The 16,932-nt window shown below is 45.6% G+C and overlaps 1 protein-coding gene across 24 annotated transcripts in view; it reads right to left on the bottom strand.

Annotated features, from left to right (window-relative positions):
* ADGRL2 (adhesion G protein-coupled receptor L2) overlaps positions 1–16,932 on the bottom strand; it is a 278,687-nt gene that overhangs the window by 75,648 nt on the left and 186,107 nt on the right. For all 24 annotated transcript variants that reach the window (XM_075320239.1, XM_075320236.1, XM_075320235.1 and 21 more), the window contains exon 4: positions 15,097–15,206. In XM_075320239.1, coding sequence (XP_075176354.1) covers positions 15,097–15,206 — 110 coding nt within the window. The remainder of the gene's footprint in view (positions 1–15,096; positions 15,207–16,932) is intronic.

Consider the following 16,932-nt stretch of genomic DNA (forward strand, 5'->3'; position numbering starts at 1 on the left):
CCTGAAAACATGATCTGTTGTTGGGTCTTGAGGACTGGAGTTGAGAAACACTGTTGTACGCGGTCTAAGCAATGGCCACCACGATGGCCAACGAGCCACTAAGTCACGTGTGCACTGCTGATGTATATCATCTATACTCATCACTCTTACCCAGTTTATTTTATCCATGTTTCAGAAATGTAATTTACAAAAAGGAAGATGGACAAGACCTAAAGACAATAATTACCAGTCGCAAACCCCCCCCCCCCGCCATTGATGACACCAGTATATTTCGAGCACGGTTATTATTATTGCAACCGATAAGCCAGAAAAATGACTAATTATTCTAAGCCCAACTGTAAAATGTCACAAATCAATTTTCTGAGCCACATTACGTTAGTTTTCAAAATGGTAATTTCATTTTTCAAACAAAATTACCGTGGCTCATAAATAAGAATTTCCCTGAGATGCTGGTAGGCAAAGTAAAATATAATTAATAAGAAGCTATAAGGCCAGTTATCCATCCAGGTATCATGGTCAAAATAAGGACCGTTATGTACCGACCGGCCGTAGGACTTCTGACCCAACCTCACAGGTTAGACTGGATAGAACAACGGTCAAATTGAGTGCTGCGAATGATGAAAACTTTGGTATATAAAAGAACAAACCTTTATTGGCCTTTACGACCACTGGATAACACCCATTGAGTGATGGACGCGGAAACCACAAGTGCCCAGTTCCAGCCAGAAACCGGGGTTGTGCAGGGGTGGACAACCTTTTTAGGTGAGTGCCTTTGGCATATTAAATTTACCCCTCATCATTAGATCCTTCACAGCGCTTCCCTTCTCTCTCTTTTTTGCCCAACCTCGTAGGCGGATTGTTCAGGAGACCAGCGGCCGGTCTGGACACGATAGTCCATACTTCACGGATAGGTGAAATGCCTAAAAAGAATATTCTGCTCATTCCCAACTCTAAGATCAAACCTATCTGTGCTTTCCATAAACACAAATTTCTAGAATTTGAAAATAGTTGGATTTAGGCCCCGATTCCGCCTATCTGGCCATCCAGCTTTTTTTCATTGACACAAAAATTGCTAAGGGAGAGTTCATATCAGGTGTTGTGCCGGACCCTCCTCAAAACGGGTCAAAAAATACATTTTTCAATCCGGTTCAACAGGTGACAAAACAAACAAAAAAAAAAAATAAGATCCGGAAGCCATGGATACATGGGAATCAGCTCGAATCCCAAATATCTACTGGAAAGACTTCTTCCAGTTTTCTCATAAACAGATTTGTATCTTTTTTGGTGCAGCAATGAGCATGACTTGTTAGGCCATGTTCCAGAGTGCAAAAATGCATTTTTTTTTCTACTATATTTTTTTTCTTCACGTTTCTGCATTGTAGTAATTTCCTCTGATTATCACATTTTACAGATTCGAAGATGAATTTTTTTTTAATGCAGAAATTCTGAGATTCTGCACCTAAAAATGTTTTTTTACATGTGGCTTTCAGGTTCCACATAAAAATCCTACAGGGAAAAAAAAACGACGGTTCACTTCATGTGAACATGGCCTTAAGGTGAGCAGTTATATAAGTATAATATGATAGAAAATAAAACTCCATTTGTATTCAGGTGTTCAGTTATCGTGTTGTGTGTCGCTGTAGCGCGGTTTTGTGGATCTGCATGCTGCCGTTTGCAGAGACCGTGCCATCTGCATTACACTACCATGCTGGTTTGTGAACAAAAATAAACTGTGCTGTTAATTAGCGAGTACTACATTCCTTCTAAGAAAGGAAAAACAAAAACACATTATACATTGTGTTTTTAACATATACTTTGTATCTGAACACAAGGGGGCACAACCAACTACAAATGCCGTAATGGCGGCTCTGTGACCGGAGACCAAAACCTTCATGGTCATAACTCAGTTTATCTACAGTTAATATTGTAACAAAAAAAGAATTAAATTAAAAACTTATTACATCTTTCATTTTCTATATTTGCAATGCAATCGGAAACACTCCGGCATTATGCCCATGGAGGAGCTGGTAGAGCCATAGAGGCCTCTTTGGTGTGCCTTACGTAAAGCGTTAAAGGGAACCTGTCAGCAGATTTGGGGCCTATAAGCTGCGGCCACCACCAGTGGGCTCTTATATACAGCATTCTAACATGCCGTATATAAGAGCCAAGGCAACTGGGTAGAACATAAAATTCACTTTATACCTAAACGGTCGAGGCGGTGGAGTTGGGTCATATGGGCATCTCCGTTCTCCGGTGCCTCCTCTTTTGGCCACCTTTGTCGTCATTCTGAAGCCTGGGTGCATGACATGTCCTACGTCATCCACACTCGCTGGCATTGAGGTCCTGCGCAGGCGCACTTTGATATGTCCGGAGCAAGGCGGATCTGCGCGGGACCGGCTAGTGCCGAGGACGTAGGACGTGCCATGCGCATCGGCTTCAGGAGGACGAAGATGGCTGAAAGAGGAGGCACCGACACCGGAGGACTGAGACGCCCATGTGACCCAACTCCACTGCAGTGACCGGTTTAGGTGAGTATTATAAAGTGATTGTTACGTCCTACACAGCGGCCTGGGCTCTTGTATACAGCATGTTAGAACACTGTATATAAGAGCCCACTGATGGTGTCCGCAGCTTATAGGCCCCAAATCTGCCGACAGGTTCCCTTTAACATTAAGCTGCAGAAGATATGTACAAATCTTGTAGTTTTTGGGGAGTTAATAAAAACTTCTCGCGCCCCTGCCCTGTAAATCTGAACTGCTGTTCGGTTTAATAGAAGCAATAGTAGCACATGAGGACCGTGCACCTGCACTCACTTTATGATGGGATTTATATGAAAGCATGCTAATAGGCCATAGTATTTTTTTTATATGGATGGAACAGATTAGCCAAAATGCACAGGGGGCAATAAAAATAAATATAAAAAAAAAAAAGCAAAAAAATTACCTATGTAATTTGTCACCAGAGCATAGCAAATGCTGGGACTGAACATATTTTCCTGCCGCGGTGATGTCACCATTATTCTAATAAATTAATAACGCACATCGTCATGAACAATGGTTCAGAGCGCAGCACCGCTGTCACCTCCGCAGGTAGGCGTCAGGCTCCAGAGAAGATGCATTGTTACCACATCCGAGCTGCTCAAAATACAGCAAGAAATACAGTGTAATATTCAGAGATGAATAATACCAACTGATCAGATTTCACTTAATAAAAAAAAAATTAAGGAAAAAAAAAAATCCATTCTCCGTTACCTCCTACTGATTTGACTTGAGATTGGGGGGGCGCTACCTGTCACAATATTTTCCCCTGAAGTAAATGCTCGATTTAGCAGGTTGAAATATGTGGAGGCTCCATGCTCCGAGCTGAATGAATTCGCTTGCCCCTATAAGACGTCTAGATATTGGGAGAAAATGTCTTCTCTGCTTTCTGTAGAAGAAAGGAGGAACACGGAAACAAGAAGGAATTGGACAACAGCCAACGGGGCAGTCACCGGCTCCTAAATTTGGGGATAATGGTGAGAGGTTTTTAACTCTTCTGTGATTTTTACCAAATATTTCCACTATTGATAAGTGAACGGCACAGGACGCCGGACAAGCATTAGGGTAATTTCACACTTGCGTTGTTTTCCTTCCGTTACAATCCGCTCTTTTGGAAAACAGCGGAATCCGTTAACGGATTCCGCTGTTTCTCATAGACTTGTATGGGTGACGGATAGTGCCAAAAGGACCTGCGTTGCTTCCGCTGGGCGACGCTCCGTTGCTTCTGCCCAGCGGGAGGAACGCAGCATGTAACGTTTTTTTGAGCAGCGGAATCCTCAGGATTTCACTGCGCATGCTCTTTTTTTTTTTAAAATCACAAACTTTATTTTGTCTCGCAGTGGCCGAACGTTCAGCTGAGCGCTCGGCCGCCGGCAAGTGAGAGCGCTCAGCTGAGCGCTCGCCCGCTGGCATGCTCGGCCGCTGGCAAGTGACAGCGCTCAGCTGAGCGCTCGCCCGCCAGCATGCTGGGCCGCCGGCAAGTGAGAGCGCTCAGCTGAGCGCTCGCCCGCTGGCATGCTCGGCCGCTGGCAAGTGACAGCGCTCAACTGAGCCACCGGCTGCGGCTATTGAGAGCGATCAGCTGATCGTTCACAATAGTCTGCTGCCGGTAAAACTGTAATGAAAGAAGAAATTAAAAAAAAAAAAAAAGCTTTATGTTGTTTTGTACGATCCGTAGCATCCGTTGTGCCACTATATGCAACGCATCCGTTGCATCCGTAACACAACGCAATGCTACGGAAGCCGTCCAACGCAAGTGTGAAACTAGCCTTAGTCCGTGACTGACGAGATTCTGTTTGACATTCTGTAATCGGCATCCCATGTGCTGGATTCACCGGGGAATTAGGAAGATAGCTGGACATTACGGTGGAGATATTAAGCCCTGGATGGCGATTGCCGGGCATATGTATTAATCTTGATGAATGAAGAGAGGAATTTATTTTAGTTGGGACAATATCATATGTAATCACCATCTACATAAACATCTTGATACTGTCACGTCTCCGCCAGAGTCGACTTCTGCTTCAATCACCAGACGCCGCCGCGTCGCCACTGTGGGTGGCGCTGGGGACGAGGGAGCAGTCAGTGGCTCTGCTAGGCGCAGGCTCCGCTCATCTATTAAGAAAAAACAAAAAGCAGCACCAAATGTGCACTACAGCACTAAACATTCCAAACTGTACTTATTTTAAAAATTTTGAGATTTTTGGCAAAAAATTGCAATTTCTTGAGCTGCTTCGCCACGTCACGGCAAATCTCATTTGAAGCAGTCCTACACTAAAATATTTTTTTAAAATGTGCCATACGGCCTCACATATGAATAGTAGAACTGCTCTTAGCAGCACTCACCTGGTCTATTTCAATCCCTTTTTTGTTTTTTCCGCTCATCTATTAGGCTGGGTTTCACTAGGACCTGCAGTACCACTGGTTGACTGTGGTGGTGTGTGACTTCCGGCTGGAGTAGCTACCTTTCAGTTGGGGCCAATGGGAAGGCACCCCACCCCTCTTATGCTTTCTCCATTCTGCTAGCAGGTATCAGACATAGTCCTGAAATTTGCTGCTAGTCTCTGGTTCCTTGCTGTTTGTTTGTATTTCCGTGTATTGGCCTTAGCATGTTTGCCCGACCACTCTTCTGCCTGCCGTTTCTGTACTTCACTGCTAGCTCCGGTTTTGACCCTTAGCTTGATTACCTGACTACTCTCCCGCCTGACGATTTTTGTCCCTGTTCTGCCTTCTGGATTTGACCCTGCCTGGTTACTGCTCTTCTCAGGACCGCAGTCTTCTGCGGGCAGCGATCACTTGGGCCCTGTCGTAATTCCAAATTCTTGTATAGGGGTTAAAGGGTTGCGGGGTCTGGATTCCTGCTTTGTGGACGGTTGCCTCTATTCACCTGTTTCACCGATCCTGAGTCAGTGGCTCCAGGCAGGCGTCACAGATAAATTATGTCATATTTAGATGCATATGAAATGTCTGATTCTTAAAGGGAATCTATCAGCAGATTTTTGCTTCCTCATATGACAGCAAAATACAGTAATGTGGATAAGATGATTCTGAATCCAACGGTGTATCACTTAGATTACTGGGTGCAGCTGTTCTCACATAATCAAAGAATTGAATAATCAGCATGTAGCTGAGCTGGGAGAGCTGCCCCCGCTGACACCAGACTCTATATAGATTGTGAGTTGTCAGACAGCAGAGGGCACGTCAGACTCCTGTGCTTGTGCCTTTCTAGTACTGCAATGTTAAGGTACTGTCACACATAACGAGATCGCTAGCGAGATCGCAGCTGAGTCACCGTTTTGGTGACGCAGTAGCGATCCCGTTAGCGAACTCGTTATGTGTGACACCTACCAGCGATCAGGCCCCTGCTGTGAGATCTCTAGTCGTTGCAGAATGGTCCAGGTCATTTTCTTCAAAGGCGATGTCCTGCTGGGCAGGACACATCGCTGTGTTTGACACTGTGTGACAGGGTCACAGTGACTGCTGAGATCGTTATACAGGTCACTACTGCCACCTGTATTGTTCCTGCATCGTTGGTAAGATCTGACTGTGTGACATCTCACCAGCGACCTCCCAGCGACTTACCAGCGATCCCTATCAGGCATCGTTTTCGGGATCGCTGGTAAGTCGTTGTGTGTGACTAGGCCTTTAATCACAGGGTGATAAAACCATAAGTTTAACAATAGCACACACAGACTGATAAGAGAAGAACAGTTGCTTTTGTTTTTTTAACCCCTACAGTGTGGTATCCTCTACTTACATTGCAAAAACCTGCTGACAGATTCAGTTTAACACTTGTGCAATCAAAATGTACAGAACTTTCCATATACTTTGTAGAGGGCTTCTACTGGGCAGCAGACATAGCTGCTAGGACTGTATGGAAAATGAATCACACTAAAAATGCAATTCTCAGGGACAAATCAGTACTGATGTTTCTCAGACTACTTATGACATTGCAACAACAGTACTGCTACTGGAGAACAAATAGACCATGATGCATGAATAATGTCAAGACTTCGCAAGCAAGGTCAGACACCCAGGTAGACAGCGAGCCAGGCCGGGCAGCCAGGTAGGCGGTGAGCCAGGCCGAACAGCCAGATAGGCTGCAAGCCAAGATGGTCGGCCAATTAGGCAGCGACCCAGGCTGGGCAGCCAGGAATCCAGCGAGCCAGGCTTAGCAGCCAGGTAGGCGGCGAGCCAGGTCACGCAGACAGGAATCTGGTGAGCCAAAGCCAGGAGCCAGGAACCCGGTGAGCCAAACCAAGCAGCCAGGAATCTGGTGAGCCAAGCCAGGTAGCCAGGTACGTGGTGAGCCAGGCTGAGCAACCAGCTAGGAGACCAGCCTGGCGAGAAAGCCAGGTAGGCAGCAAGCCAGGCTGGGCAGCCAGGCAGGCAGCGAGCCAGGCTGGGCCATCAGCAAGCCAGACCGGGCAGCCAAGTAGGTGGTGAGCCAGGCTGGGAAGCCAGGAATCCGGCGAGCCATGCTTGGCAGCCTGGTAGGTTGTGAGCCAGGCCGCGCAGACAGGAATCTGGCGAGCCAAAGTGGGGAGCCAGGAACCCAGTGAGCCAAACCAAGCAGCCGGGAATCTGGCGAGCCAAGCCAGGTAGCCAGGTACGTGGCAAGCCAGGCTGAGCAACCAACTAGGAAGCCAGCCTGGCGAGAAAACCAGGTAGGCGGCAAGCCAGGTGGGGTAGCCAGGTAAGCGGCAAACCAGGCGGGGCAGCCAGGCAGGGCAACCAGGTAGGCAAGCCAGGTATTTAACTAGCTACCTGTGCAATGACAATCTAGCTAGTTAGTCAACCAGGGAGCCATGTCCTCCGTATGTCACCTATATAGTGCCTAAAAGTGCTGAATAGAAGAAATAGAAATGTGAATTTGTTTTAAAATCCCGTAGCTTAAATTCGCCAACTCAAACCTATGCTAAATAATAAAATCCTATTTAAAGCACAAAAATGATAAATCTTTTGTTCATCAAGTCTACCTCTTTTGCTTTTCACACCGAGAATAAAACCTATTCCTGCAATTATTGTAATGAGCTCATTTCATGTCAGTTTGATGAATGTCCCACGATATTAACAAACCCATGTATTCAATACTTATTAACGTATGTATGTAGGCGCACACACACATTCATAATAATAACGCACGGGGTAAAAAAAATAAATCCTATACTTGATCCATAAAAATGCAATCAAAAAGACTTAAAGGTCAGTGTACCTGGAGAAACATTTATTTTATCCCATTGACTAGAATATTAGGGTAAACAAATGAGATGAAGGGATAATCAATGTTGGGAAATTCATGCCACACCGAGAGCCGAGGAGCAATTAATGGAAAGACTTATGGCGTGATCGAGGAAGGTTGAGATGACACTTGCACATACCAGTAAGGGAGGGAAAAAATTATACAAAAATTTTAGAACATGTCTGTGTGTTAAACTGGGAGTTAAAATGATATTCTGCAGTTTAAGGACCCCATTGACCCGTTATCAGTCATTTCTGGCTGGATAGAGGCAGACTGCATTGTCCTTCACCAGTTTCGGTGCGATCGTGTCTGGCATCCAGCTGAAGAGGACAGTTGGGAGGAGCCCTGCGAGCTGCTGGGAAGGTTTTCAGCAATGCTTATTGGCTGAAGGATCTGAGTGACAAACAGGCCTCGCCTACTACTGTCCTTTTCAGCTGGAGGACAACTGCAAAGTACACTTTGCCCTTCCAAACTCAGCTTTGTAGAATATACTTTGCACACACTTTTTTTTAACCCTTTAAGGTATCTAAAAGCTTGATAGAAATGCCCACGAATAATATAATAAAAAAAAAAGAAACCCTCAAAGTCTGAGAAACGATTATGGAGTGGAGATGTACAAGACAGATCTATCTTTCCCCATCTCGGCTTTGTGTGTGACAACTGCCGCTGTGCGTGATTGTTGGGGTTGCAAAACCTTCACTTGAATTGTCAACACATATAAATGGATTCACTTATGCCCCCGGCAACACAGTCATTCTTACATCTAAACTTGATATTTGTTTCTATAGTTATGAGATACCTGCAAATAACACATACTGTGGGAGGACATTATTAGAAGCGCGTTTCTACAGGATGGGGGTTAGGACTATGCACATTATAAAATCAGAACACAAGGATGAAATCCACGCATAAGGAATCCTTGGTGCAGCCACTAGGAAAAAACATCCTGATTGCTAAAATAAAATTAGATGTGAAAGTTAATAGAACATCAACATAGAAATGGCTACAATATATCAATCCTTCATCACTGAATGTGCGGATGGCAATAGAACACTGCCCCTAGTGGCGGTAATCTGATATTCAGGATTACGCCCAGCAGTAATCGGAGAAATCATTTCAGATCATTTATTATTCATTGTAGAATTTATCTTCTATTTTATTGGTGAAGCGGCTTGATTAAAACGTATTGGAGGCTTCGAGCTGTGGACGTCATCAGTTTCCAGTCTGTGAATGAGTGACATCACTGAGATTGTGAGACATAATGGCTCTGGAAACTCTGTTTCACTCTACAGATAGTTCTCCTCCAGATCCAACGCTTTTTCCCATGGAGCATTGCCTGTAAAAGTCCACATTGCACGCTGGATAAATAAACTATTTATAAGAACCCAGATGAAATGGTTGAATTCTCCCCAAAGACATCCATGCCATAGTGACTCCCGCTCTAACCTCCCAAATATCTGATCAAACTAGTGATTTTTGAAAATCATTAAAGCAGATCTTATTTATGGTCGAAATTCATGGAAAGCAGCTGATCTCATCCCTTTAAAAATGCCCTGGATTTCTTAAAGGGCAACTGTGATTTTCATACCGACGTGGCAGAAGAGCTTAGCGAGAGCCATCTCCTTTTGATTGATTGTTGTGGCTCAGCCCTTGTCGGAGAGTCACGAGAGCAGTGTTTGGACTTAGACTTTATATCAGCCATTATACTGAGCACCCCGTTCTTACAAGACTAGATCATACAACTAGTGATCAACTGACCACTCCTGTTCCTTAGTTTAAGTCATCAGTAGGGTTTTAACTCCCGGAAGCTCCACCGATCAACGGTGAACTCCCAGATGCTCCACCGATCAACGGTGACTCCCAGAAGCTCCACCGATCAACGGTGACTCCCGGAAGCTCCACCGATCAACGGTGACTCCCGGAAGCTCCACCGATCAACGGTGACTCCTGGAAGCGCCACCGATCAATGGTGACTTCTGGAAGCTCCACCAATCATCGGTGACACCCGGAAGTTCCACCGATCAATGGTGACTTCTGGAAGCTCCACCAATCATCGGTGTCCCCCGGAAGCTCCACCGATCAACGGTGACACCCGCAAGTTCCACAGATCAACGGTGACTCCCGAATGTTCCAACCGATCAACGGTGACTGCCGGAAGTTCCACCGATCAACGGTGACACCAGAAGCTCTACCGATCAACGGTGACACCCAGTAGCTCCACTGCTCAATAGTGTCAACACCTGCTTTGTCAAAATTATTTTGTGCTCGCAACCTGAATACAGACACAAAATTTAAAAATAGAGTTCGACTTTTTTCATTTTTACTACTTTTTTCTACAATTATTTCATTATCACAGCCCTAGATCCAGCACTATCCATAACCCTAGGCCTAACACTAACCTTAGCACTAACTATGGTTAAAAACATTTTTTAAAATCTTACAGATTCTTATAACACCAATTTATTTATTTATTTTATAACAGGGGACACTTTAAATTTGGGACTGCTTTCCCACAGCTATTGGTCTCTCCTCTCACAATATTACAAGCAAGTGGAAAGGCAGGGAGTTGAAGTAGAGCTTAGCGCAATCTTTGTCATCATAATTGTGGACTATGCAGAGCGCAGCAGTTGAGATGAATTTGCCATTGGAAGTAGGCAACAATTGAGGTGACAAAGCTCACCATCGTACTGAGACCTTTGTTATCTTTTTTACTGCCTATGTAAGAGCACAACAGCCAATGACTAAGGGGTACTTTGCACGTTGCGATATCGTTAGCATCAGCTAGCGATGCCGAGCGCGATAGTACCCGCCCCCCGTCGCACATGCGATATCTTGTGATAGCTGCCGTAGCGAACATCATCGCTACGGCAGCTTCACATGCACTTACCTGCCCTGCGACGGGTCGTGTGGCGTCACAGCGACGTCACATGGCAGGCGGCCAATAGAAGCGGAGGGGCGGAGATGAGCGGGACGTAAACATCCCGCCCACCTCCTTCCTTCTGCATAGCCGGTGGAGGCAGGTAAGGAGATGTTCCTCGCTCCTGCGGCTTCATACACAGCGATGTGTGCTGCCGCAGGAACGAGGAACAACATCGTATGTCCTATTGGTGCGACATTATGAAAATGACCGACGCTACACAGATCACCGATTTTCGACGCTTTTGCGATAGTTTATCGGCGCATCTAGGCTTTACACGTTGCGACGTAGTTACCGGCGCCGGATGTGCGTCACTTTCGATTTGACCCCGACGATATCGCAGTAGCGATGTCGCAACGTGCAAAGTACCCCTTACTCATCTAAACTTCTGTGTACTTGTGTCACAAACCTATATGTCGAAGCCAAATTTTGAGCCACCACAGAATTCTGCAGCCAGGGAAACTGCTCCTGTGCCTCCCCCCTTCCACCGCATGCTACACCATTGTTGATCAAATCTTCTAACATGTCAAAGGTTTCAGGAAATTCTAGGTGAACCTCATCGGAAGATGCTAATGACGTCGTGTCAAGACAATGAACTTCGGTGTTCCAGCCCCATTAATAAAACAATGCACTTTAAAAAAAATAGATACCCCATGTGCTAGCTAAAGCAGGACCAGAGGTGGCCGGGGGTAACACAAATTCACACAATGTATTGCCCATCCATTTGGGTTTTGGGCAGAATCCCAGTGATTTTCTCAGAGTATTTCTACACATGGCATCTCAGTGGTGTCAATCATTTCCAGAAAGCGGTTAGGCTGCAAATTAATTCAGCCTCCAAACAGGACGGCAGCGACCTCCAATATGTTTACGTGTTATAAGCCTGGCGTTATTAGGCGCTCGCTTTGTGTACTTCTTTCCAGTTCAGATTGACATGTAACACTGCTCGGTCGAGCGCTTTATTACTGGATAGAACATTTCCTTAAAGCAACTTAAATTAGTTTCCTGTGATGGGAAAAAAACATGAAATGTAATCAGAAGCTACAAGTATACATCGGCTAAATTAACAGGAAGCAGGCGGGATATCTTCAAACACATTCTCAAATACTGGCTAAAAGGAAACAAGATGACATTTCTACGTGAAGGAGAATAAATAAGGTCTTATAGCTTAAGACGTTAAAATAGGACAAGCGAAAGGAAGAAATAACGCGGGTCTACAGGGCTGAATCTAAGCTTTAGACGTACATCCCCTTCTCATTATGTGGGCAGAAGCTCGGAGCTTCAATTGACCAAGCTCTGTGACAAATCCCAGCAAATATATATGTAAAACTGTTGTAAAATTTGTATGTGGCAGTAAAGATCGACTCCTCGACACTTCTGTCTTTAGTTTAATGGTAAATCTACCAGGAGCAAAGACAGGATGACTGATAAGGATGGCGCTAATGACTGACTGGCGGCTAAGGATGGCGCTAATGACAGACTGGCGGCTAAAGATGGCGCTAATGACAGACTGGCGGCTAAGGATGGCGCTAAAGACAGACTGGCGGCTAAGGATGGCGCTAAAGACAGACTGGCGGCTAAGGATGGCGCTAAAGACAGACTGGCGGCTAAGGATGGCGCTAAAGACAGACTGGCGGCTAAGGATGGCGCTAAAGACAGACTGGCGGCTAAGGATGGCGCTAAAGACAGACTGGCGGCTAAGGATGGCGCTAAAGACAGACTGGCGGCTAAGGATGGCGCTAAAGACAGACTGGCGGCTAAGGATGGCGCTAAAGACAGACTGGCGGCTAAGGATGGCACTAAAGACAGACTGGCGGCTAAGGATGTCACTAAAGACAGACTGGCGGCTAAGGATGGCACTAAAGACACACTGGCAGCTAAGGATGGCACTAAAGACACACTGGCAGCTAAGGATGGCACTAAAGACAAACTGGCGGCTAAGGATGGCACTAAAGACACACTGGCAGCTAAGGATTGCACTAAAGACAAACTGGCGGCTAAGGATGGCACTAAAGACACACTGGCAGCTAAGGATGGCACTAAAGACAAACTGGCGGCTAAGGATGGCACTAAAGACACACTGGCAGCTAAGGATGGCACTAAAGACAAACTGGCGGCTAAGAATGGCACTAATAACAGACTGGTGGCTAAGGATGGCACTAAAGACACACTGGTGGCTAAGGATGGCATTAAAGACAGACTGGCAGCTAAGGATGTCACTAAAGACAGACTGGCAGCTAAGGATGGCAGTAAAGACAGACTGGCTGCTAAGGATGGCACTAAAGACAGACTGGCTGCTAAGGATGGCACTAAAGACAGACTGGCGGCTAAGGATGGCGTTAAACAGACTGGCAGCTAATGAGGATTTTCTAGTCAACATCAATGAAAAGACTGTTATAATACATTAGACTAGCACTGCCCAACATTGGCCAATATTGACATCATCGGACGACCACCTAATGTGTACTGGGGCCTCCACACTTTCAGCCGAGAGCTTTCTCACGTATGGACAGCTATTGCGATAGGCAGAGCATAGTAACTAGTGATGGGCGAGCGTGCTCGACACAGCTCATTACTTGATCGAGCCTCGAGCATCTGAGTTTGAAAATGCTTGAGTCTCCCATTGACTTCCACTATACTCGTTACTCGAGTCACGTTGGGGCACCCCAATGCTGGATCAACTAACGAGCAGTGACAAGCAGGCTCGCCCATCATGAATAGCAACAATACTATCAGGCATGAGAAGAGCGGACTGCCTGTAATATTAATGTGATCAATTTTAGCTAAGATCCACCCTGAAAAAGAAATTCTAACTTTCAGACAGATTCGTTTTTCGAGCAATGTCCATTTTTTTTTGCATCCGACGCTCCATAGATGCGTTTCTCACCTATTGTGTTGAGTATAAACGTATGGGGTCCCACGGTCTACACTAGTGACCATCAATGTGACAATTCTGGGTTGTGGTTTCCTTACATGTGACAGAAACTACAGTGTAAATGTGAACAGAGGCGTAGTGAAAGGGACAGTGCATGTGCACAAATCTTGGGTCAACCTATACATTTCTAAAAAAAAAAAAAAAAAAGGTAGCGTTTCACAGAACTTCGCGACCTGTGCTAATTTTCCTAAAATTAGTCCTGGGGCCCTAGACTGGAACCTGGTGGCTAAGACCATGGATTCGGTAGGTTTGCCCATGTTTGTGCGGTTTTCCTCCCGTTTCTACCACACGTCAGAACTTTTTTTTTTGGCTCTGGCGTAGGGAAACTAGACCGAGATGCGAGTGACCATTTTCATTGTATGGTGGATTATGTTGGGGGATATATAAGCAACAAGAATTAAACAATAATAATATTGGGGGTGAGGGGGGGGGGATTGGCAAATTATGGTAAAGGAACACTCCCCCATGTCCTACTCACCCTCCCCTTCGCTAAATCCATGGTGAATCTCTTCTAAGAATGGTAATTTGCAATTTTTAGACATTGATTCTTTTTTCTTTTTTTGGTTTATTCCGAAAAAAATATAGGACACCTTAGGAACGATATTAAAGGCAAACATCTTTTTCTTTGGCATCTTCCTAAAATCTTCCATTTCAGTCTATGGATGTTACCGATCGCCATTCCCGTCAAGCTATATATATTTTTTATTTGGAGTAAGCGCCTCAATGAAGAGCTCCTACCCGGGGTGCCAGAGTCTTGAAGGAAATATACCCTCCCTCCAGCTATTGTACTAATAACTACAAAATAAATCCCAAAGCAACAGGATTTTATTGTCACCTCTTTGGAAGACACTAAAAAAAACATTCCCGGGTCGTAGATTACTTTTATTGGGCATTGTTTTAAGTTTGAGGATAATTCAACATTCTGTCTCTTTTTTTCGGCTCGTCGTCTGGGAACAAGGCAGAAGAACACATCTCCGAGATGCCCGGCAAACCACACATGCCACCTCGATTTATAGCGTACTGACAGTGATTCTCCTCCTAAAACAAATATAATGGAGGAATTTGTCTCGGCAAAGCTAATAAAATGCACAAAAGGAACTACGGCAGCAGGTAGCCGCGCGAGCAACTAGTGATTGAAATCAAAGTCAATACTTTCTTTAGGAAAGCGTGAGCCAAATCAATTTGTCAGGCCCTGGTATTGGGCAGATACACACATTCTGTCTGGCACCCACAACTGCGAAATCTGGTTTGTTTTCTAGAAAAACACTAGTCCTGAAAGCAAACACTTAAGGCTGCAGGAGGAGATCTGGCCAGACTTTCCGCATGGCTCTCTTCCACCGGGGTAGGTCTTGCCTGTACTGCATGCAGATCGGCTCTGAACGTCTGAAGCAAATGTACTGCGAGCGATTGGTGCTGAGGAAAACAAGTTTAGTGTTTACAAGAGCAAGGAACAATTGGCTTTACTTACTGTATGGTACACATTCATATTGGACTTCCAAGTACTTGTAGGTCCCCGGACACGGGTCAGGGAACACGTCAGATCCTGTGATCACCACACACTGAGTCCTATTGTTACACCTGGAATTAGAAAATAAAGATGATCGTTAATCAGGAGGACATTAAAAAAAAAACACAAAAAACAGAGGCTTAATCAGAACCAGGGGTGCCACGCAACCGAAACATTAGAGCATAGACACAAGCCAAAACCGTCAGTAATTCATGACTATATTTACAGTAAGATATATGCACATATTCAAGGGAAAAGAATAATAAAACCTTCAAAATTCCAGCTATACTGTCGTAAAACCTCAACCCAATGACTTCTCGAAATGTGAAGGATGATCGGCACTCCACCGCCATTACCGTGGTGTACGTAGAAAAAGAGCCAAAGAAAAGTATTTCCAAATATACCTACAATTATTACTGGGTGTGTAAATAAAGCAATTAACCCTGATGGTATGAATGATGTCACTATGTATGGTGTATTGTATGAGATAGTCTTCAAGGCTGTTGAAAGCTCGGGAGGAGCAGAAACGTTCAGGTAGTGAAGCCTGAAATAAAGAGATGGAATTGCAAAGAAAGTGAGCGACGGTGACTCATCTGTGCTACAACGTCTTCTGGTAGACCACACTAGAAAATAAACCCTGCTCGGGAACATATACAGAACAGGCCTCGACAACCTCTCTGGCCATTTTATCTGCTTGGAGCTGTGGTTGTCACATTTTGGTCATTTCTCCAGGCAATGGGGCTGAAGCTGGCCAAACATATCAGCCAACAGCGATCTCTTCCGAATCCTCCATTTACAGGAACGCTTGGCCCAGTACTCCTGTGTTCTTGTGAGACTGACCCCGGTGATTGAAGCCCAAACATCCAATTTATTACCCCCCAATTTAATCTGTTGGGGGGAGGGGGGGGGTCAGTCAAGAAGCCACCGCACTAATTAAAATTTGGCTGTTCTTGGCCAAAATATTGGGTTTGGAGGAGTTCTATAATGAGTATGGGTGGCTTAGGCTTGGTAAAATCCTCGAGAGGATGCGGAAACTGCAATCAATGCAACATATGAAAATTACTGTGACTTCTCTATTTTTAAAACTTTTTGTTCCAATGTAGAAAAAAAATAAAATGATTGTCAGCTTTAGAAGCATAATTTCACTATTCATTGTTTGTATACGTGGCACCCAGTCCGGGTGCAGGAATGGGCTTAAAGGCCCTCCCCGTGTAGGAATGGGCTTAAAGGCTCCCCCGTGTAGGAATAGGCTTAATGGTCCACCCGTGTAGGAGTGGGCTTAAAGGCCCCCCCCCCCCCCGTGTAGGAGTGGGCTTAAAGGCGCCTACCCCTCCCGTGTACGAATGAGCTTAAAGGCCCCCCCCGTGTACGAATGGGCTTAAAGCCCCCTCCCCCTGTGTATGAATGGGCTGAAAGGCCCCCCCCTGTGTAGGAATGGGCTTAAAGGCCCCCCCCTGTGTAGGAATGGGCTTAAAGGGCCCCTCCCCCGTGCAGGAATGGGCTTAAAGGCCCCCCCGTGCAGGAATGGGCTTAAAGCCCCCCCCCCCATGTAGGAATGGGCTTAAAGGCCCCCCCGTGTAGGAATGGGCTTAAAGGCCCCCCCCGTGTAGGAATGGGCTTAAAGGCCCCCCCCCCCCCGTGTAGGAATGGGCTTAACGGACCCCCCCGTGTAGGAATGGGCTTAAAGGCCCCTCGTGTAGGAATGGGCTTAAAGGCCTCCCCCAGTGTAGGAATGGGCTTAAAGGCCCCCCCCGCGTAAGAATGGGCTTAAAGGTCACCCCGCGTAAGAATGGGCTT

The sequence above is a fragment of the Anomaloglossus baeobatrachus genome, chromosome 8 (genome assembly GCF_048569485.1).
Source record: "Anomaloglossus baeobatrachus isolate aAnoBae1 chromosome 8, aAnoBae1.hap1, whole genome shotgun sequence".
Classification (NCBI taxonomy): domain Eukaryota; kingdom Metazoa; phylum Chordata; class Amphibia; order Anura; family Aromobatidae; genus Anomaloglossus; species Anomaloglossus baeobatrachus.